Source organism: Zootoca vivipara, chromosome 16, assembly GCF_963506605.1.
Source record: "Zootoca vivipara chromosome 16, rZooViv1.1, whole genome shotgun sequence".
Lineage (NCBI taxonomy): Eukaryota > Metazoa > Chordata > Lepidosauria > Squamata > Lacertidae > Zootoca > Zootoca vivipara.
The window spans coordinates 20,119,098-20,141,973 of NC_083291.1; the positions used below are offsets into that span (position 1 = coordinate 20,119,098).

At 45.8% G+C, this 22,876-nt stretch overlaps 1 protein-coding gene across 6 annotated transcripts in view; it reads left to right on the forward strand.

The window, feature by feature from the left end:
* CLCN1 (chloride voltage-gated channel 1) overlaps positions 1 to 22,876 on the forward strand; it is a 108,226-nt gene that overhangs the window by 69,096 nt on the left and 16,254 nt on the right. For 4 of the 6 annotated variants that reach the window (XR_009556878.1, XM_035140599.2, XM_035140600.2 and 1 more), the window contains exons 4-13: positions 947 to 1,075; positions 2,611 to 2,744; positions 4,920 to 4,997; positions 8,704 to 8,782; positions 10,422 to 10,547; positions 12,288 to 12,372; positions 14,328 to 14,429; positions 14,976 to 15,060; positions 17,138 to 17,287; positions 21,240 to 21,309. Coding sequence is in view for 5 of the 6 variants with exons in the window: in XM_035140599.2 (XP_034996490.2) it covers positions 947 to 1,075; positions 2,611 to 2,744; positions 4,920 to 4,997; positions 8,704 to 8,782; positions 10,422 to 10,547; positions 12,288 to 12,372; positions 14,328 to 14,429; positions 14,976 to 15,060; positions 17,138 to 17,287; positions 21,240 to 21,309 (1,038 nt within the window). In the remaining variant the exon portion in view is untranslated. The remainder of the gene's footprint in view (positions 1 to 946; positions 1,076 to 2,610; positions 2,745 to 4,919; positions 4,998 to 8,703; positions 8,783 to 10,421; positions 10,548 to 12,287; positions 12,373 to 14,327; positions 14,430 to 14,975; positions 15,061 to 17,137; positions 17,288 to 21,239; positions 21,310 to 22,876) is intronic. The other 2 variants (XM_035140601.2, XM_060269034.1) reach the window with 2 other exon arrangements.

Below are 22,876 nucleotides of genomic sequence, written 5' to 3' on the forward strand. Positions count from 1 at the left end.
AGCTCATCTTCAGCTGGCAATGCTACATTCAGTGCAAGACCAGGCATGGCATTTCAGGTGCAGGGGGTCAAAAGTGATTTTAAATTTAGGGTAGTTTTGTTTAGATGCTCATTGCTTGGATGAATAGTTAAACAACAGGCACCCTATTCATTTGTCGTAGTGGTTTATTAATACTACAGAATAAGCACAGCAAAAAAAATTTCATTTTTCATTTCTGTGCAAATAGGATTTGAAATCTCCACTCAGCATGGACTTGGTGCCCTTGCAACAACAACAACAACAAAAGCATTTAAGTGTTTTATCTGCAGTATCAACTCACTCTCAAGAACCCCCACATTCCCCGCCCCGGGTAGGAAAGCAACCAGTCACCCCTGTTTGTATACTGCTGCTAGGTAAAGGGACTCTGGGGTTGCGGTGCATCTCACTTTACTGGCCGAGGGAGCCAGTGTACAGTGACTAAGCCGCTTCTGGTGAACCAGAGCCGCACATGGAAACACCATTTACCTTCCCACTGTAGCGGTACCTATTTATCTACTAGCACTTTGACGTGCTTTCGAACTGCTAGGTTGGCAGGAGCTGGGACTGAGCAACAGGAGCTCACCCCGTCACGGGGATTCAAACCGCCGACCTTCTGATCGGCAAGCCCTAGGCTCAGTGGTTTAACCCACAGCGCCACCCGCGTCCCTACTGCTACAGTCAACTTAACCCCCCCCTGCTGTATTTCAGGGAGGCAGGGGACACATACTAAGAGATTGGGTGGCCCATAACACTCCAATCAATTACGAAGCACGCAATGAACATTTCTCTCCAGCACTGTGGCTGATAGGAATTGTAATCCTCGACATTTGGAGGGTGCCAGGTTGGGGAAATTGGTTTAGTTTGCTGTTCACGGGATTCTTTCCAGGTTCTGAAGCTGCTGGTGTTTGTTTTTATGCCCCCACTACAGCTTACAAGTGGATGTACAACTCGCTGCACCCAAGTATCCCTATGCAGTACTTGGCCTGGGTGACCTACCCCCTCGTCCTGATCCTCTTTGCTGCCCTCTTCTGCCAACTTGTCTCTCCGCAGGCTGTGGGTGAGAGAGAGAGAGCAAGGGATGGGAAGACTTGCCTGTCTGTCTAAGGCTAAGGATGCCTCCTTTTCGTTATGCATTTGTGACAATTTGTGCTCGTGATGCTGCCGGGGAGGTCACAAACAGCCCCTCTTTCAGTGCAGTTTGTACCTGCAAAAGTTTGGTGGCCGTCACACTGCCATACCCGTCCAGTGTCCTGGGAAAAATGGGAAATCCTATTTTATTGCACAAGATCATGGCGGCCATTTAGGGTGCTACGTACTCTCACGCTGCAATCTCGCCCACCCACCCCCAAGCACTTCGGGGGTCGTGATTGCGGCGTGAATCACGTGACTTGCCCGGGAGTTCGTCCTTGAAGACGCGTGTCCCGTTTTTTAATCTGAAAAAGTTGGACGGTGTGCACTGCTTCATTTCTAGTCAGGATATAACTTTAACTTCCTGCTGGAATTCCGTCACTTTCCACATCACAAACGTTCTAGTTTATTTTTTGTCGCTTCTTTGTTGTCTATTGCTCCTCCAGAAAGCAATAATGTGGTAGCATAGGGGAAGCATTGAAAAACCCAGCCAGATGGGTGGGGTATTATTATTATTATTATTATTATTATTATTATTATTATTAAGGTAAAGGACCCCTGACCATTAGGTCCAGTCGTGACCGACTCTGGGGTTGCGCGCTCATCTCGCATTATTGGCCGAGGGAGCCGGCGTATAGCTTCCAGGTCATGTGGCCAGCATGACAAAGCCGCTTCTGGCGAACCAGAGCAGCACATGGAAACGCCGTTTACCTTCCCGCTGTAGCGGTTCCTATTTATATACTTGCATTTTGACATGCTTTTGAACTGCTAGGTTGGCAGGAGCTGGGACCAAGTAACGGGAGCTCACCCCGTCACAGGGATTCGAACCGCCGACCTTCTGATCAGCAAGCCTTAGGCTCAGTGGTTTAACCACAGCGCCACCTGGGTCCCTTATTATTATTATTATTATTATTATTATTATTATTATTATTATTATACTATAAAGCAGAATAAACCCACCGCCAATGCACTGTTACTGTGTTAAGAACATGTTGCAGAAAATATACTTGCAATGAAACACCAGTTTGGAGGGGCCCTTAGATTATAATCTGCAACAATTATTCAGCAGCAACAAATCCATTTCTTTTAAGCCTAGGCTTGACCCAGTCATGTATTTAGGCTCCCCCTCCTCCCATTTATAGAGCAAGAAGAGAGCATAGTCAGAGGGAGCTGATCTTTTCTGCTCTTGCCTCTTAATTCCCTTAGGCGCTTTCCTCCCGGGATTGGGGGGGGGGTGGGAGACATCAGGAGAGGGACAATGGGGGGAGATGAGCTGCAGAGAGGAGGAAGAATTTGGCTCCCCACATACCCCATTTGTTCAGAACCCCCTACTTTCTTTGCAATAGGAGCCAACCTTTTTTTTCAGCTAACAGGTGTTTGTCACCTGTAGCTTGAGCCACAGTCTCTCTGCACAGGGTCCATTTTGTGGCACCATTGCTCACCTGCCCTTTCTCCTTTGTTCAGGCTCCGGGATCCCTGAGCTGAAAACCATTATGCGGGGAGTCGTCCTCAAGGAATACCTCACACCTAAAGCTTTCGTGGCCAAAGTTGTAAGCCTGACAGCTGGCCTAGGAAGTGGGATACCTGTCGGGAAAGAGGTGAGCACCGCCGGGGCACAGGGAGGGGAGAAGGGCAAGTCGCAGAAGGCAGGGTGTGTGGTTTCATTATACGCTTAATTATGCACCTTTAGGTGCCAGGCAAAAATGTTCCTCGTTAACCAGACCTTTTGCTGATTGACGTCCAATGCCTTTTAAAAATGTGTTGGGGAGGGGAGAGGTTACTGGGTTGTTTTTGATTTTGTTTTTATTACAGTGGTACCTCGGTTTACAAACACAATTGGTTCCGGAAGTCTGTACTTAACCTGAAGCGTACTTAATCTGAAGCAAACTTTCCCATTGAAAGTAATGGAAAGTGGATTAATCCGTTCCAGACGGGTCCGCGGAGTACTCAACCTGAAGCGTACTTAACCCGAGGTATGAGTGTAATTGGTTCCGGAAGTCCGTACTTAACCTGAAGCGTACTTAACCTGAAGCGAAATTTACCATTGAAAGTAATGGAAAGTGGATTAATCCATTCCAGACAGGTCCGTGGAGTACTTAAACTGAAAATACTCAAACCGAGGCATACTTAAACCGAGGTATGACTGTATGTATTTTGTGATTGTATGTTGTGATTTTATGTTGTAACTGCCCTGAGACCTTCAGGTATATGGCGGTATGCAATTATTATTATTATTATTATTATTATTATTATTATTATTATTAGTGCTGGGGAGGCATATTTCATCCCCATCACCTCTATTTCTGATGTTCAGGCTATGGGTGCTGTTGCTAATGCAGCTCAAACAGAACCACCTACACATAAGGGAATTATTCACTGGCTTGGGGTAACCCTGAGGTTTGCAAAAATAGAAACATATACAGTTGTACCTTGGTTTTCGAACAGAATGCATTCCAGAAGTCCGTTCGACTTCCGAAACATTTGGAAACCAAGTCGCGGCTTCCGATTGGCTGCAGGAGTGCCCTACAGCCATTCGGAAGCTGCGGAAGCCATCCCCCCGGACATTCAGCTTCCAGACATCCAATTTGCAAACTGGAACACCTACTTCCGGGTTTGCAGCATTTGAGTTCCAAGTTGTTCATGAACTAAGTTGTTCGATGATGATGATGATGATGATGATGATGATGATGATTTATTTATACCCCGCCCATCTGGCTGGGTTTCCCCAGCCACTCTGGGCGGCTTCCAACAGAATATTAAAATACAATAATCTATTAAACATTAAAAGCTTCCCTAAACAGGGCTGCCTTCAATGTCTTCTAAAAGTCTGGTAGTTGTTTTTCTCTTTGACATCTGGTGGGAGGGTGTTCCACAGGGCGGGTGCCACTTCCGAGAAGGCCCTCTGCCTGGTTCCCTGTAACTTGGCTTCTCACAGCGAGGGAACAGCGAGGGAAAACCAAGGTACGAATGTATTTAAAGTGAAAGATGTTCTGTTAGGGGAACCCAAAACAGCCCATTGAGGACTGAGGGTGCTTAGTGGCCATGGAGTGCTGTTCAGCTGTTGAGGAAGAGAGAATAGAATGAAACAGCGGGGATACAGAACAGCGGCAACCCACACTGCAACATTTTGTTGCAGTTTCCACTTGTGGCCGTCTGTTTCATATTGCCTTAGGAGGTTGATGGTGGCTAACTTAGCCACTCTAATTTCTTAGAGGGACAGTTCAGGCACAAGAGTTGCCATTGGTTGAGCTCCTAGGAAGGGGCATAGGGAATTATGGGTGTAGTGGCTGCAGGATCAGTAGGCAGACCCATAGGATTGGAAGGGAACCACAAGGGTCATCTAGTCCAACCCCCTACGATGCAGGAATCCTGGGGAAGGAGGCTGGTAGAAGGTAAGGTTGGAAGATGGAGCAGTCCTAATGAGGACAGGGTGAGGAGGAGGGCTGGGGAGAAAGAACAGGGCAGGACCTTCTTCCTCTCCTGTTAAGGACCCTTTAACTCACCGTGTCATTCTGATTACATTTATGATCTTGCCAACCATGCATGGGTTGCCTAAAGGTAGATTTAGAAAGTGTGCTTTTTCAGTGGCATGAGAGAGTCTGACAAAGATGTTGGTGGGTGATGGGAGTGATAAAAACAGATAGGAGAGGCAGAATCTTTGCTACTTTTTTGGCATAAAACTGAATTGAGCGATGCTCCTCAACCTTCCTTCCTTCCTTCCTTCCTTCCTTCCTTCCTTCCTTCCTTCCTTCCTTCCTTCCTTCCTTCCGCAGGGCCCCTTTGTGCATATTGCCAGCATCTGTGCTGCCGTCCTGAGCAAGTTCATGTCCATCTTTTGCGGTGTGTATGAGGTAAGTGTTCTGCATGCTCCATCTGGTCTGTGATGGAGGCTGTCAAGGGGGGGGGGGAGCCTCAGAGGCCCAGAATATTGAAGGCAGGACCAGAATGAATAAAAACAGAATAATTCTAGACTAGCTGGCAAGAGGGAAATGACAGCAAGTGGCAGGTTTAGCTGTCCGTTACAATAATATAAAATACAGAGGAACCCTCCAAGAACCATGAACCAAAAATGCTTTGGAAGCTAAAACCACTCCATGCCTGATTGTAGTCAGAGTTAGGGTCACCCTATTTTTCTTCTTTAAAAAACAAAAACAAAGAACCAATTCTAAAATATCGGAAGCAAAGCTTGGCTCCCTGAAAACCATAGCTTCTTTGTAAACCAAATTGCCGGTTTCTAGACCATTTGCTGAAAAAGTTAAAAGGACTTCTGTCAAAGGATCAGAAAACAAAGAGGGTTTGAACAGGCCTGCTGATAGCCGGGGACGAGCCTTTGATAATCTGCACGTCCTCCTATTCCTCACCCATGGCTCTACTTGTCCTGTTCAACACCTGACCTTGTAAAAACATATATCCGCATTCTCGCAAGCCTGAATCTTGGAAGCGAAATATTGCAAAACGGGTGGAATGTATGTAAAACAGCGTACACTGGCACAACTTATTCCGCTTGCGGAATTTCACTTTCTTTTGCCCAGAAATAGTGTTTTGTATTTTGGTGCACAAGGTGCAAATGTTGGTCACTACTACCCATATATACGGGATATACTCTGTGGTTGAGCAGCTGTAAATAATCACGAATGATTTCATCGAGGCTAGTGCATTAGCAGCAGGCATCGAGGCATCCAGTGGGGTGGTGGGACCTTTTAAAAATAAATAAATAACAACACATAAACATTACACTAAGAAACGTGGTTGTTGTAAGCAGTTGTGTCTTGAGGCTGGCGTGGCTCCGGAAGCTTATTGCACACAACGCTGGCTGAACGACTAAAGAGGCTCGAGCTGTGTAGCAGTGGCTGGCTTGGTGACTGGCTGCGCAATACCGTTCCAAATAGCTGGTAACAACTGCCAGGCTAGTATGGAGAACTGGCACATAGGCTATATAGTATTTGGTGGTGCATAGAAAGGAATGGGGTCGCCGTAGGTGCTGGCTGTGTGGCTCACTGCTCAATTCCTCTATGAGAGAAGTCTGATTTTGCTGCTCGCTGTTGCTTTGTGCCGGAGGAGGAGGGGGAGGGAGGAGAGGACTAACCTGGCCGTGCTCCCTCCTAACCCTGGCATGCTTCTCTCTGGCCGGGCTCTCTATTCCAGAATGTGCACAGGCAGCTCGACCTCCTGGTGGCGGCTTGCGCAGTTGGAGTTGGATGTTGCTTCGGCGCTCCTCTTGGAGGCAAGTGCAATTCCCGTATTTATACCAGGTGTTTACCCACCCCACCCCACCTGCTCCCGACTGAGGAAGTTTCTGGAATGGAAGCCGTGTTTTCTGCTCAACTGATAACCGTCGTGGCGCTGCGGTGTGGTTCTTTTACCTCGCGTAACCCAACAGAGAAACAGAAAATGCAACTAAGGGACATCCTGTGGGAAATAGAAAGTGACTTTGGTGGAAGGATGCGTTGGGCAGGGAATAATAATAATAATAATAATAATAATAATAATAATAATAATAATATATTACTTATACCCTGCCCATCTGGCTGGGTTTCCCCAGCCAACCTGGGCAGCTCCCAACAAAATATTTAAAAAACACGATAAAACATCAAACATTAAAAACTTCCCTAAGCAGGGCTGCCTTCAGATGTCTTCTAAAAGTCAGGCAGTTCTTTATTTCCTGGACATCAGATGGGTGTTCCACATAGCGGGCTCCACTATCGAGAAGACCCTCTGCCTGGTTCCCTGTAAGCTCACTTCACGCAGAGAGGGAACCTCCAGAAGGCCCTCGGTGCTGGACCTCAGTGTCATAGCTGTCAACTTTCGGATTTGAAAATAAGGGATCAGCAGCAGCCTCACCTGTCCCGGGGACAGTCTATGCTGTATATCTAACAATCCAGGATAGCAGCGGGAAACGGCGCTGGAATAAGGGAATTTCTAGCAAAAGGGGAGGGGGGGCTGACAGCTGTGTCTTGGAATAAGGGAGTTTCCTGCAGAAAAAGGAAGGGTTGACAGCTATGCTCAGTGTTCGTACTGAATGATGGGGGTGGAGACGCTCCTCCAGGGAATGACATAAATCCATAGCTGCCAAGTACCCTGTTTCCCCCGGGAAACCCCCGTTTTTACTTACCTTTTCCCGGCTGTCACCCATATCATTTCATCTCCCGTTTTTCTCCGTTATTTTCTCCTGCCATTTTTTTCCTGATTTGCCCTTCTATGGGCACAGAAAATGGCCGCCGCCGGCTTTGAAAGTCACGTCTACGCATGTCCGGAAGTGCATAGACACGACTTCCAGTGTCGGCGGCGGCCATTTTTGGTGCCCATAGATGGGCAGAGCGACACCGGAAGTTGCGTCTACGCACTTCCGGACATGCGTAGACATGACTTTTGAAGCCGGCGGCAGCCATTTTTGGTGCCCATAGAAGGGCAAAGTGACACCGGAAGTTGTGTCGACACAACTTCCAGTGTCACGCGGCTGCCAGTCCCGGATTCTGCAGTCTGGGACTTGGAAGGTAAGTATAAATCACATATGCCAATGATCTAGCTGCCTCTATTTTTCAGGGACAGTCCCTATTTTCCATCTCTCTCTCTCTCTCTCTCTCTCTCTCTCTCTCTCTCTCTCTCTCTCTCTCTCTCTCTCTCTCTCTCGTAAATCACTGTTTCTCTTCCCCTTACCCCTATTCTTTTGCATCTTGGGGGGAAAATCTGAGGTGCTTTTAAAATAACATTGTTAAGCATGGATACAGCAGCACCTTCTCTGTCATTCTTCTCCCAGATAGAAATGAGTGGGAGCTTTACAGTATTTCCATATTCACACTTCCCTTCTGTAGCAGCACAATTCCATAACCATATTATATTTTTGCACATGGAGTGTGGCTCTAACTTCCCCATCTTTCCTTGTCCAAACTTCAACAAAGCAAGGAAAATGTTGTATACCTATTCCGACATTTTCCATCGAATGTCTCCGAACTGCTCATCTCTCGTTTTATTGCAGGAAACTGTGGATATCCTACACATGTGCCAAGTGCTGCACTGGGAAGATGCTGCCTATTGTAGCTTCCTAGCACGTTTACATGCAGCCATTGACACATGCCCCGAATTTTCACGCATGACCATCTACTTGATAAATCATTGCAGTTTCCCACACTTCTGGGTTGGAGCTGTGTGATTTGTGAAATTTGTAACATACACTACATCTCTTAACCCCTTGAACAATTGACACCTGAATACATTATTCCCATGTGACTCTGGAAAGATGGGATAATTCTGCATTTACAAGAGCTGAGGCCTTGTCTCTTGCATGAATCCCTTTTGGTATTACATCACCTTCTTGCTAAGTGCACCCAAGCTTGTGTGTTGGTGAGAAATGAGGCAGGAACTCTTGGCATATACTGTACAGGATCTTCCAATGGGTTCAGTGTGCGTTGTTAGATAACATCTACGGTATTGATCATTCTTTGACACTAGCTACCAATTCTGCCACTCATTCTTCCCTTTCTCTGCTTCTGTGTCTCACTTTGTGTGTCCGTGTGTGTCTTTGTCTCTCTCTCTCGCTCATGTCTCTTCCACCAGTAGCAGCCATATTATTACACAGATGTCCTGACTGTGGGATGTGCAGTAGGGGTTGGCTGCTGTTTCGGGACACCACTGGGAGGCAAGTGAATGCTGACTGTCGTCTAACTTTTGCTTGAAACATCACATCCTTCCTCCTCCCCACCCACCCCAAATTATAAGCCATCCTCTAAGTTCCTTTTTCTAATGCAGGCAGGCAGGCAGGCAGATTCCAGGCTTGTTAGGACTCTTGGTTTGTTGTTTTGTTAAACTAGAAACCCACAATATACCAACCGGAGCTAAGTGCGAGAGACACGCAAGTGAATAAAAAAACCAGGGTGCCTCTGAACGTAGGATTTTGCTTTTTAGTACTGGAACTGAACACAAAAGACTGCTCCTGGTTCGCTTTCTTCATTTCAGCAACCTAATTTATGTGGGGAAAGCCATTTTGTTCCTGCCATTATTAAACGGTTGGAAGTCAGAAACCACTGCTGATCTACAGCAAATCACCCAGAGATCTACTGGTAGATTCCAATCTACGTACCTTCTTCTCTAGCTATTTGTCCTCCTCTTTTTTGATTTTTTTAAAGCATTTGGTTTTGGATAACTGGCCAGCACAGAAGCTGTTTCCATATTGGCTTCTTCTCATACCATTCCAGCAAAAAAGCACTTATCTTGGAATCATGTGTCCAGGACTGATGCTGTGATTCAGAGAAGCACCCATTAGTGTAGCAGTATGGAAAGAAACCAGTTGGGAAGCAGTTCCCACTCCACTGAGCTAGCGGTTTCCAACCTTCTTTCTGGGGAACTCTGCCGTTTTCTTGGAAGTTTATCGATAGTTCCTCAGTGAGACAATCCGTAATGGTGGACGAGCTTCCCTGGAAAACAGCTTGTTTCGCTATTATAAAGTTTTCAGTTCACACAGTAAAGACTAACACCATCCATAATTTCATGTGAAGTGATGCACAGAATATGATCCACAAATCCTCTGCAATGCACAGGGTTCCCTTCAGCAGAGGTAGAGATGGTTTCCTCAAAGCAGAAAGTTTGGAAACCCCTGTGCTGTTGAAATAGGGAATTGTTTCATCATCATCATTCTTTTTATTTGACCATCAGTCAGAAAAAAGATACAATTATTCATACAAAGTTAAAACATCTGAAAGGGTTTGTAACACAGCCAACACTAAAAAAAGGGCTAAACGGATAGCCCCAAATCAATAGTGTCGATTTTAGTCTTACAACGCTTGAAAGCTAAAAAAAGAGATTTGGCCACCAATGAGGCTGTATTCCTAGTAGCATTGTTCAGCAAGTATAAAACCTGATTTGCTCTGGGTAGAAAGCTAAATTGGGGTAGAAGTGGAGCTATAAGATTTTGCCTAAGCTCTGTGTAAAAAGGGCAAGTTAGGAGAATATGTTCGGTGGACTCAACCACGCCCATGGCACAATGACAAGTTCTCTGGGTGTATGGTACACCCCCATACCTTCCCCACAGTACCGCAGAATCAAGGGCATTGTTTCTTTTCGCTCATGCTTAGCCTTAGCTGAAGGAAACCATGTTAAGGTGAAACAATTCAAACACCACAACCCTCCTATAATTTTCTCTCTACTACTTTTGCAAATTCCTGTTAATTCATGCCCTGGGGGGATAGAATTCAAGGTATTCTCAAGTGACTTTGGGAGCAGGTTTGTGGTTGGGGAGAGGAGCTCTTATGCATTGCTGAGAACATCCTTCTTCCCCATAGGTGTGCTCTTCAGCATCGAAGTAACTTCCACCTACTTTGCAGTTCGCAACTACTGGCGCGGATTTTTTGCGGCTACGTTCAGTGCCTTTGTTTTCCGAGTCTTTGCTGTTTGGAACAAAGATGCAGGTAGGATTCCATAATTGACTTCCTTCCTAGTCTGCTCTGACTGTATGTCCTCCCCCATCCCAAGGGTGTCACTGCACAAGCGACTTCTTCAAGGTTGGAGGGTTGGAGGGAGAGAGCCAGGTGAACTCTTTTTGCATGCTGTTCTAGTGCTGTGAGTTGCTACCCACTCCTTGTTCCAGTTCTTAAATTCATCTACACCAGGGGTCCCCAAACTAAGGCCCGGAGGCCGGATCCGGCCCAATAGCCTTCTAAATCCGGCCCGCAGATGGTCCAGGAATCAGCATGTTTTTACATGAGTAGAATGTGTCCTTTTATTTAAAATGCATCTCAACCCAGAGTTATGGGGCCTGCCTGGTGTTTTTACATGAGTAGAATGTGTGCTTTTATTTAAAATGCATCTCTGGGTTATTTGTGGGACATAGGAATTCGTTCATTTCCCCCAAAAAATATAGTCCGGCCCCCCCACAAGGTCTGAGGGACAGTGGACCGGCCCTCTGCTGAAAATGTTTGCTGACCCCTGATCTACACCACAGGCAGAAGCATAGGAGCCAACTCCTAGGGGCTGAGGGAGCTTCGTCACCCCCAATAAAATATTTGAATGGTGTGTGCACACTGCATTGTGTGATCGATTACATGGGGTGGGGTTTACTTGCCCCCTCCCCAAAATTTTATTCAAGTTGGCACCCCTGGTCAGAAACATCATCCTCAGGATAGTTTAATGCAGGGGTCAGCAACCTTTTTCAGCCGTGGGCAGGTCCACCGTCCCTCAGACCATGTGGTGGGCCGGACTATATTTTGAGGGGGGAAATGAACAAATTCCTATGCCCTACAAATAACCCAGCACACATTCTACTCATGTAAAAACACGCTGATTCCTGGACCATTCACGGGCCGGATTGAGAAGGCGGTTGGGCCGCATCCGGCCCAGAGGCTGTAGGTTGCCTACCCCTGGTTTAATGCATATATGGAGCCAATTGCTTTGACCGCTTTGCTAAACAATTGCGAAACCTGCATTGGCTAGAACATTAGTTCACATTACAAGCAGGAACAGTAGTATGAAACCATCACTGGCCCCACTGTTAAAACATTGTCAGCCCTATTCAACCTGCCTCCAATTTTCTCATTGCTGTGCTGTGGTGTTTTAGGAGGCCACAGAGATTTTTCTACTAGTTTGATATCCATATAAATGGCAGGCTACTTTCAAGAGGGGATTTTAAAGGGGATTCAGTATTGGACTTTTCTGGCATGATGCAGGAATTCAAACCAAAACAACAGCAAACAAGATGAAATTTTTTTGACAGGGCAACTGCTTCCCTCTTCCTGTTCTATTAAACTGAAAGAGAAAAATGCGAAAGGATGCCAAATCAAAATACTATATACCATTTGGTGCTGCTTGTGAGCCAGAACTACTTCCTGATGACAGCAACAGCAAAACCTTTTCTTAATGAAGTGTTCTTGAGGCTAGAAGTATTCCAGGCCCGTCCCAAAACATATCAAAATAACATCCACATTACCAAGTCTTTTCAAGTGAGGTGCTAAGAACTGTGGCAGTTGCTGCAAGAAGGCTTCTGCGATGCTGCCTTGCTGTCCCTTGTGCTTGCGCATCGATATCTCATATTTTTTCTAGGCTTTCCGCCACCCCCGGGGCTCCTGCTTTCTGTAGTACACATTTAAAATTCTCTCACATTCTATTTTTCCACGGTCGTAATTCTTCCTGCCTTTTTCACCCCCGCTTCGCAGTCACCATCACAGCCCTCTTCAGAACAAACTTCCGCATGGATTTCCCCTTCGACCTTCAGGAGCTGCCAGCTTTTGCCGTAATAGGGTAAGCCCAAAGGGACATGGCTAATTGTGATGCAAAACGATGTAAGGCTGCCCCCCCCCACTTGAAAACTCTCTGTATAAAGCGGAGCTACTGCTTGCTTAGAGTCCTCCACTGAATGACTCAGTTCGGAACAGAAACATTGTCATGTTTTTCTCATGAGAAATTGTGGCTGCAAGGTGGCCAGATGCAAAGGAAAAGAACAGCGCCCCTGAATGGCATCTAGGTGGGTTTTTTTGCGGATGCAGCTTGCTGTTGCAAAGGGTTGAGAAAAGCTGCGCCTGGCAAAATTCCCACTTGCACACGACTTTCAAAGGCACTCTGGGATCCTGCTTGCTCCTGGCCACTACAGGAAAGAATGGATTTCATTTCCCCCCTAAATCAGCCCTGGAACTTGCTTTCGTTCAGTTATCAGGGCTGGGTTGAGGAAAAGGGGCCTTTTTATTTTTAAAAAAAGCCATTTAAAAACAAGTTCACCAGTTGCAAATGGTGTTAGATGCTTGTTGAGCTGAAAGAAACAATCCTCTATTTTATTATCTTCCCCATGGACAAAATAATAGGGCTTGCCCAAGGGCTGTGGGGTGGGAATGAGGTTGTGGCATCCTGAGGTGGTAGAATGGCCTGTAAAGTGGCTCACATTTTTAAAGAGCTCTCCTGATTTTTGATTTTTTTAAAATAATCCTTACTGCAAATAGAAAATTAGGGGTACACAAAGCGGTCTGAGCTCACTGATGTGGCTTGGTATTTTTTTAATGAGAGCAAGCAAGAGAGAAATAGTTTGTGTTTACATGGAGGAGCATTCAAAATAGTATTAACCAGCTGCAGCTTGAAGTGGACAAGACCCATCTCATTCTGCTGGATTTGTACAGACCAGGCTCTAGGGTTTGTTTGTTTTTTGGTTACTCATACTGTATATAGTTTCTGGATATGCTGCTGTCAGGCAGCTGCAAGCAACTCCCACGGCCGGTTGCCCAGGAATGTACAAAGACAAGGAAAAGTTCCTTACCATTCGCTTTTTATTCAGTGAGAGGCTTTGGAACACAGCCTCTTAGATAATGGCGTTGTCCCAAGTGAATCTCCACCCCTTCCTTCTCTCCTACTCCCTCATGCATCATCCCTACGGGTGCTGACAAGCGCCCTCTGCTTTTGAGCTCTTTGCTCTCCTACTTTCAAGGCTCGCCAGGTTCTGGGAGAGGGGGGGAGTCTGGAATGCTTTGTAAAGACACTGTGTTTGTCAGCTGTCGCCCTCCTAGTGCTTCTTCCTCCTCCTCCTCTCCCATTATTTCCCAACTTTTCCCCTCATCAGCCTCTGAGCTGTGACCTCCCTCAAACCCCTGCTGTAATTCCAAACTGTCTTCCTCTTCTCTGGAAGGGTCAGGCTGGGGAGATGGTCTCCACCATTCCTCCTCTGCCCAGTCCCTGACAGCTGCCTACTTTGATGCTTAAAGGTAAAGGTAAAGGGACCCCTGACCATTAGGTCCAGTCATGACCAACTCTGGGGTTGTGGCTCTCATCTTGCATTATTGGCCGAGGGAGCCGGTGTACAGCTTCCAGGTCATGTGGCCAGCATGAGAAAGCCGCTTCTGGCCAACCAGAGCAGCACACGGAAACGCCGTTTACCTTCCCGCTGTAGCGGTCCCTATTTATCTACTTGCACTTTGACGTGCTTTCGAACTGCTAGGTTGGCAGGAGCTGGGACTGAGCAACGGGAGCTCACCCCGTCACAGGGATTCGAACCACCGACTTTCTGATCAACAAGCCCTAGGCTCTGTGGTTTAACCCACAGCGCCACCTGCATCCCTTTGATGCTTATCCCTGCTTAAAGAATAAAGTTAGGCTTTGGGGGAGAGGGTCCTAGGGTTCATATGGACCCTGAACCTGTAAATTCATACATAAACCATTTTTAAAAGTTGGCAATGCCCACATTTATTAATTTTTAAAAATTTCCTTTGCTTTAGGATCTGTTCTGGGTTCCTTGGAGCGTTTTTTGTTTACTTCAACCGGCAGGTGGTTTTGTGTGTACGTCGACATACGGCCCTAAGTCAATTCCTAACCAAATAGTGAGTATGCTTTTATAGAGTTATTCTCTTCCTTTGCTCAATGATGGCGGCAGCAGGACCTACCCAGCCACTGTAATAATGACCCTGCTCTGAATCCCAGCCAGTAGGAGCCGCTGTGTGAAGTAAATGTTCAGCAGCAGCATCTGAAAATACCCTGTGCTGCATTGATCTCAGGTTATTTTATTGGGAAGATTATTGGGATGTTCATTTTAATGCAAACTGTATTGGTCGGGCAAAACATGACACAGGAAATGCTCTTAAATGTAGAAAGTAAACAATAGTCTTTCATGAGTGTCGCTTTTTCTTTTGAAATAAGCTTAAGGGAGGCTGCCAACTGAAATATCACAATGCCTTCTTGTTTTGCAGAAAGCAGATATTGTTGAAGTCAGGCTAGAGACCCTGGCAGAGTTCATTGGGCTTAGGAGGGGCGAGGGCAGAGTTGCTCTCTGGCTCAATTTAAACAAGGGAGAGGGGCTTTTGCAGCAGTTTTTTTTCTGGGTTTGATGTATGAATTGGCACTTAACTTCTGCTTCTTTTCTATTCTAGCCGCCTTATATATCCAGGGGTTATAACCTTTGTGATAGCGTCCTTGACATTCCCCCCAGGCTTCGGGCAGTTTATGGCTGGAGAGGTGAGAGTATTGTTATAGGTCCATAAATGCCTAAAGCCTATTTCACAGAATGAGGGGTACAGTTTTCTCAACCTAGAATTTGTCTGTGCCTCCTTTTCCAACAGCAGTAGCTTCCATCAGCTGGGCGGGGGGACACACACACTTCTCTACTGATTGTGCTATCACTCCATTGGGGAGTGAACAAGCACCATCCCTCTCTGTTTTGTGTGCATGCTAAGAAGGAAAGTACTGTAGTAGTAATCCCATTCTACCTTGCATTGACTAAGACAGGTTAGGGACCTCAGGCCCGGGAGTCAAATATGGCCCTCAGGACCTATATGTCTGGTCCTCAAGTCACCTCCCCTCCCCCACCTCCCACTGGCACAGTCCCCAGAGCACTTTGCTGTGGGTGAAATGTGCCCTTGATGACGCATCTGGTGAACCGGGTTCGAGTCTTCGCTCCTCCACATGCAGCTGCTGGGTGACCTTGGGCTAGTCACACTTCTTTGAAGTCTCTCAGCCCCACTCACCTCACAGAGTGTCTGTTGTGGGGGAGGAAGGGAAAGGAGAATGTTAGCCGCTTTGAGACTCCTTCGGGTAGTGATAAAGCAGGATATCAAATCCAAACTCCTCCTCCTCTTCTTCTTTTATTGCTTCTTTTATTTCTCATACTATATTTATATTATTAGTTTGAATTTATGTGGAATTCAAATCACAATACAGTAAAGTACATTATATAGAATAAATAGAAAAAATGCAATTAAAGTTATATAGCATCTAGTACAGTACTAGTACAGTACATTGAGGGGCGCAGGTGGCACTCTGGTCTAAACCACTGAGCCTAGGGCTTGCCATTCGGAAGGTCGGTGGTTTGAATATCCACGCCGGGGTGTCCTAGCTCCTGCCAACTTAGCAGTTCGAAAGCATGTCAAAGTTCAAGTAGATAAATAAGTACCACTCCGGTGGGAAGGTAAACAGTGTTTCTGTGTGCTGCTCTGATTTCACCAGAAGCGGCTTAGTCATGCTGGCCACATGACCCGGAAAAACTGTCTGCGGACAAACGTTGGCTCCCTCGGCCAGTAAAGCGAGATGTGTGCCATGACCCCAGAGTCATTCGCGACTGGACTTAACTGTCAGGGGTCCTTTACCCTTTTACAGTACATTGAAATTGCTCCCACAACAGAAAATTTGTTGATCCTCAGCAATTTCCAAGTGGTGCGTGGTGAAAAGTTTGGGAATCATTGAATTAGCACATACACAGTGGTTCTGTGAACTGTGATCTGCTCACAATTATATTGCAAAATATGGGACTCTGTACATGCTACTGGCTTAAAACATAACTACGTCATTCTTTTTGTCAATTCGAAGCTAGTTTGGGGGCAATGTCATCAAAGCACAGTATTTCATAAGAAACAACAGGCAATACACAGAGTATGGTGCGTGTACACCACTGCCCAAACCATTGGTGGGGGCACAATGGAAGCAGAATTAGTGAGTGTACACATCTTGGATTTCCTCCTTGGAAACCTTTTGGTTTCTGAACAATTGTTACCTCTCAGCTGCATGACGAGGTATTTATAAGAACAAACTGAACAGGAGAATGTCGAAGATAGAATTGTTTCTGAAAGTGCAGAAAGAGCCTCTGCAATTCACATCCAGATATAAGCAGGGCTTTGTGTATGCCATGGTTTCATTGGAGTACAGAGACCTGCCGAGTGTGGTACTGGCGACAGAAACCAGCTTCCCGAGTCTCTCAGGTTTCATTAGAAAAGACAAAAACTCAGAAGCCAATGCAGTGTTTTCCTAGCTCTTAATGGTTGTGAAGATATGCTTGAAAGTGTACAGGCAATTTCTCATGAAACCTCAGAGGCGAGAGGAAGCAAAAATAAGGCCAGGCAAGCCTATTTGTTCAGTTTGTATAACTTGTACAGGTCACAAATATCAGTCCTTGCTGAATTTTGTTTTACCTTGTCACAAAGAGCCTACACACGCACACACACACACGGTTTCTCAGCACCTAATACACACAGTTCCAAACAGAATATTGTTCCCTTTATGGCGAAAGCCTAGTCCCTCATTCCTTTGTCTCTCCTTGCAGTTGATGCCCAGAGAAGCCATTAGCAGCCTCTTTGATAACTTCACCTGGGTAAAGCATACAGGGGACCCCCAGATCCTGGGAAGGTCTGCAGTCTGGATCCATCCCAAAGTCAGCGTGTTTGTCATCATTCTTCTCTTCTTCGTCATGAAGGTAGGGAGCCCACCCGATTACGCTGAATGTGGATCGCTTCCTCCTGGTCCCTTGCAGCTATTTTCCTTTAGCAGGAGCAGTGAGCTGTAAAGTCGCTCATTATTTTCTGAGGCAATTGGTATGTTCTTTTGGACCAGGCCAGCTGAAGAGGTTTTATTGGAGAGAGTTTAATGTAGTGGATGAGATACCCTGATTCACCCCAGATCATGCAGGAGAACATTCAGGGATAATGGGGGTTTCTTTCACATCAGCCACTTAGTCTGGAATAGGGATAATGTCTGTTCACTTAGCTGCTATGGACAATCCAGATAGTGTCACTGTCAAATAATTGCACCCCAGTGTGTTCTGTGATATCCTTCTGTCTTTCTTTTCAGGCTCTTTTTTTTCTTTTTAAAGTACAATTGCAGTGCTAGCCTTATTGAGTGTGGACTTTTCAAGTGCTATGGAAGCTTTTCAGGCTATTACCCCTTTAATTAGTAGCTGTTTTTTTGGTAGCCCTTTATTTTAAAGTAGTTAATTAGTTGCTTCCTGTTCATTTGCAGCCATTGCCCTTTAACTGGTCCCTTCCTGAAACATTAATGACTCCAATTAATCTTTTATCATAACCATTCAAAAGAAAGTGGGAAACCACTAATTATTTTTTTTTTAAAAAAAATATTTTTATTAATTTTCCAATTAAAACCAATTATATCACATTTCAATATTTCAAATTATACACATATATATATCAATCAAACCGAATGTTATGCCAAATCATCTAAATAATTTATTTTTGGGTTCCCATGCTTCAAGAAATTGGGAATTCCTCGCAACTGTCCACTGCCGTCTTATTTCTAAAGTTCAAATCGTCCTCCAAGCTCATAATATTCCAAATCTTCCCCTTACAGTCACCTAGATGTTTTCCACTTTCATCCGATTGTTCCAGCTGCTGAGATAAATGTCAAACGAAGTTTCACAGATGTTCTTTCTCCTGTGTGAGTTAATCAGTCCAGCCTCCCCATAAATCTTCTTAGTGGAGCTCCCTGTTGCGACGGAGTAGCAGCGCCATCTTAAAAGGCTCAAATCACTTTCATTTTCTCTCATAGCCATGAAGATTTACGATTTATTTATCTTTATAGAATTTACAGCTTTTTCAGGCAGGAGACCCAAACATCCAACCATGAACTCTTGGTAAATTAATGGATCTCCTTGCCCTATAGCTGAACTTAGCTAAGCTGAACTTAGCTTCAGGTCGCTGCTCCAATTTAAAGTGCGTCACAGCTCATAAATTCTCCGAACGCGTCCAGAACTCCTTCCGTCTGACTAGGGGGGGGCTTTTCTCATCGGCAACTTCACATCTTTAAGAAATATGCTCAGTAACAACAGCTATAGAGTGGGAAACCACTAATTAAAGGATGCGGGAGCTTAGCTGAACATAACTTATTTCTGACTATACGTAAGGAGAACTTGCCCGTATGGGGAGGGGCATTCCGAGATTGTCATGGAGAATATAGTCCAGTATAAAGTGCTGTGTATAATCACTAGGTTAATTCTGCTTCCATGTGGTTGTTTAAAAGCAACGCATCAGGGGCACTAAGGGGCCCTGGTGTGGAAATAACCTGAATACACCGTGTCCTCTATTCAATCTGTCCTGCAGCCAGAGTAGGGGAAGAAGATGGGCGTGGTAATTGGTAGGATATGATCCTCCCTTTGGAATTGCATTAAAAGGTGCTATTGTGCAAATGAAATAAGTGGTTCAAAAGCTCAGGGGAACTATACTTCCCCACCCATGTGGCTGTGTTGGATGCACAAGCACACCAAACACTATACCAGTCTTGAAAGACCTACATTGGCTCCCAGTACGTTTCCGAGCACAATTCAAAGTGTTGGTGCTGACCTTTAAAGCCCTAAATGGCTTCGGTCTGGTATACCTGAAGGAGCATCTCCACCTCCATTGTTCTGCCCGGACACTGAGGTCCAGCACCGAGGGCCTTCTGGCGGTTCCCTCACTGCGAGAAGTTAAGTTACAGGGAACCAGGCAGAGGGCCTTCTCGGTAGTGGCACCCGCCCTGTGGAACGTCCTCCCACCAGATGTCAAAGAGAAAAACAAGACCAGACTTTTAGAGGACATCTGAAGGCAGCCCTGTTTAGGGAAGCGTTTAATGTTTAATAAATTATTGTATTTTAATACTTCTGTTGGAAGCCGCCCAGAGTGGCTGGGGAAACCACCATTGTAGGTAGAACTGGGAGCCATAGACAATAAGCACCGGGGGACCCTGCTTTTACATGGCTGGCAACAGCCATGAAGACAGATATTCTGCAAAGTGTTCACGGAGAGTGTTTCAGGTTTTATTTGCCTTATTGGAGATTTATCAGCTGGCTCACAGAATCATAGACATGGTCTGCCACCTCTGCTAAAACATCTCTGGCGATGGAGAGATAGCCTACCTCCTCCCAAGGCAATCATTCCACTGCTGATTTCACTCTTGATGTTTAGCCAAAACCTGTCTCCCTGGGAGTTCCAGTCCTGCAGGAAAAGTCTGCTCCATCTTCTGGGTGACAGAAAATAACCTCTTGTGTTGAAGTCGAAAGTATCGAGCAAACTACACAATGGGCACCAATATTTTCCAACCTACACATATTAGGGAGGCTTACTGAATGAGATGGGCTTCGTGCAGAGGCAAAATTATTCCCTGCGCCACGAAGTTATCCTCTATGAATTTTAATGGTGAATACTCTCCATTAGGTGCACTGCTTTTGTACCATCAACTAGAAATCACTTTGCTAGCATTAACCTAAATATGTCTTTTGGGATGCCTGCAATTCTGTGAAGTCCTTCCTCCTCCATAGCTTAATGAAAGGCCTCTAGGAAAAAATGTAGTTACAGTACATGTTTCCTACTTCGGAGCAGTGGGAAATTCCGGGGGGAGTGCTTATGGGGTTTTGTTTAGATGAGAGAGAGCACAGAACCCTTAGGGTGCCTTTGTAATATTTTATTTGTTTACAACTCAGCAACAAACAGAGTATAAGAGGGGGCAAAAAGAACTGCTACTGCAGGCAGCTAATGCATCAACAATGCCACAGACTCCCAGAGAGCCACAGTTGCAGCACCCTGCAAGGGTCAAATAACTATAAACACTTGACTCTCCCCTCCCACTCCCCATCACCCTCTTTCCAAAATCGAGCCTCCTTTATTTCTTTCCCTGCACCTCTGCACCAGCCCCAGGGTGGATCTACACATGGCGGGGGGTGGGGTGGAGAAAACAGGTGTCAAAATGTGATACTTCCAGCAAGAGAGACTGGCTCAACATACTCGAAACAACTAAAAAATTAACAAGCTTATTCTCTGTGCGCTCATATACAGTGGTGTGTCGCTTAACGAATGCCCTGCTTAACGAAATTTCCACTTAACGAAAGGATTTTTCGAGCGGAGGTTGCCTCGCTAGAAGAATTCATTTTATGAAAAATTCGTCTAGCGAATCACGGTTTCCCATAGGAATGCATTGAAATTCAATTAATGCGTTCCTATGGGCAAAAAAAATTCAAAAATTTTTCAATGCATTCCTATGGGATTCGCTAGACGAATTTTTCGTTATAAGAAAAGACCTGTGGAACGAATTAAATTCGTCTAGCGAGGCACCACTGTACACAGGTCTGATCCCAGAATACCTTTATGAACACTTACTTCCTTTTTAACCAGACTAGAGACTGAGACTGAGAAGGGACAGGGAATGTGGTAGTGATGAGCCAGATTGGCCATCCCTGTCCTGGGCAGTCAGCCACCCCAGGGTACGCGGCTGGCTTGCTTGAACTGCCCTTGTTGCTTTTATGCTCCCCCAAACCTGCAACTCCTTTTCTCCTTCCCCACATCTGTCATCTTCTTGGTCCATTTCTGAGTAAGTTCAGCGGAGCTGTGAGAGAGGCCCCACCAGTGCCGCACACTAACTATTGCCGCCTGTCACCTCTGTCCTAGTTCTGGATGTCTGTCATTGCCACGACCATGCCGATACCTTGCGGAGGTTTCATGCCTGTGTTTGTGCTGGGTGAGTTTCTGTATTTTCCTCAGAGGGGAATTTTTCAGAGGCTGGGTGTTATGTATTAAGTTAACTGCAGTACTCCTTCTGGCCACTGGGATTGTGAGAGAGGGGAGAACTGAACGAAGGTAGATCCACACCACATGTTTAAAGCACCTCTGACACACGTGACTTCACACACACACACCCAAAAAAAGAATGCTTGGAACTGTAGTTTGTTAAAGGTGCATGCTGGGAACTGTAGGTCTGTGAGGGGGAAACTATGCTTTAAAGGTGAAAATTTTTACACATCACTTGGGAAGACAGGCGAACTAATATCAGTGTACTGGAAGAAGCAAAGATCACCAGTGTTGAAGCAATGATTCTTCAACATCAACTTCGTTGGACTGGTCATGTTGTGCGGATGCCTGGTGATCGTCTTCCAAAGCAACTGCTCTATTCTGAACTTAAAAATGGAAAGCGTAATGCTGGTGGTCAACAAAAGAGGTTTAAAGACTGTCTCAAGGCAAATCTTTAAAAATGTAGTGTAAACACTGACAACTGGGAAACACTGGCCTGCGAGCGCTCCAGTTGGGCTTTGAAGAAACTCGTGTCATGGGCTTTGAAGAAACTCGATCTCAGGACGCAAGGGAGAAACATGCTAAGAGGAAGGCACGCTTGGCAAATTCGCACCGTGATGAACTCCCACATGGAAACCAATGTCCCCACTGTGGAAGGATGTGCGGATCCAGAATTGGCCTCCACAGTCACTTACAGACCCATTGTTAAAATCGTGTTTATGGAAGACAATCTTACTCGGCTACGAGTGATCGCCAAAGAAGAAGAAGAATGCTTTAAAGGTGCACTTGAATGTGCTTTAAATGTATGGTGTTGATCTGCTTGGAGATGCAAATTCATGTTGGATGGCGCTTCTTTTAAATGATTGGGACCCTGGTTCTCCTCCCCCCCCCCGGTCCCCATTAGGGAATCCCTTGACATTTCAGCTAGTAGACGGCTTCTCACTCCCTGCTCCTTCTCACTCACTAGCCACTTCCTACAACTCACAAACGCTGGACTGCACCACTCCTGTCCATGTGGCTCCAACACAATACCTTCCTTCGATAAGAAAACTTACTAGTGGTCAGAATAGGAAGATAGAAATGAAAAGCTACCGTAGCTCTTCCTTTGAGCTGAAGCATAGACCTCTTGAGCCAAAGGAGCGGCAGTAAGCTCATTGTTCTTCCTCTGCAGACATACAGTTTTAAAGTGTGGGTTAGTTTGCTCAAGCCCTGTGTGCATCTATTATATTACACAAGTATCAATTATGCCGCCTGCTAGCAAATCCTGAGGCAGAGGGGGAAATTCAACACAGGACTTAGAAGATCATTCTGTCAGCGCAAGTCTCTCAGCTTGCCAGATGGAATTATCTCCTCTCTTCTTCTTCTGGGGTATTAGAGAACCACCCCCTGGCTGTTCTGGGGGTTCTCCCCAATACCCCAGGGCTAATTGGTGGTGGTGGGAGGGAGGCACAGGGGGAGGAGGAGAGAAAAGCTCGATTGTGCTGATGGAAGACCTGCTGCCTTCTGCTAGTGGGACT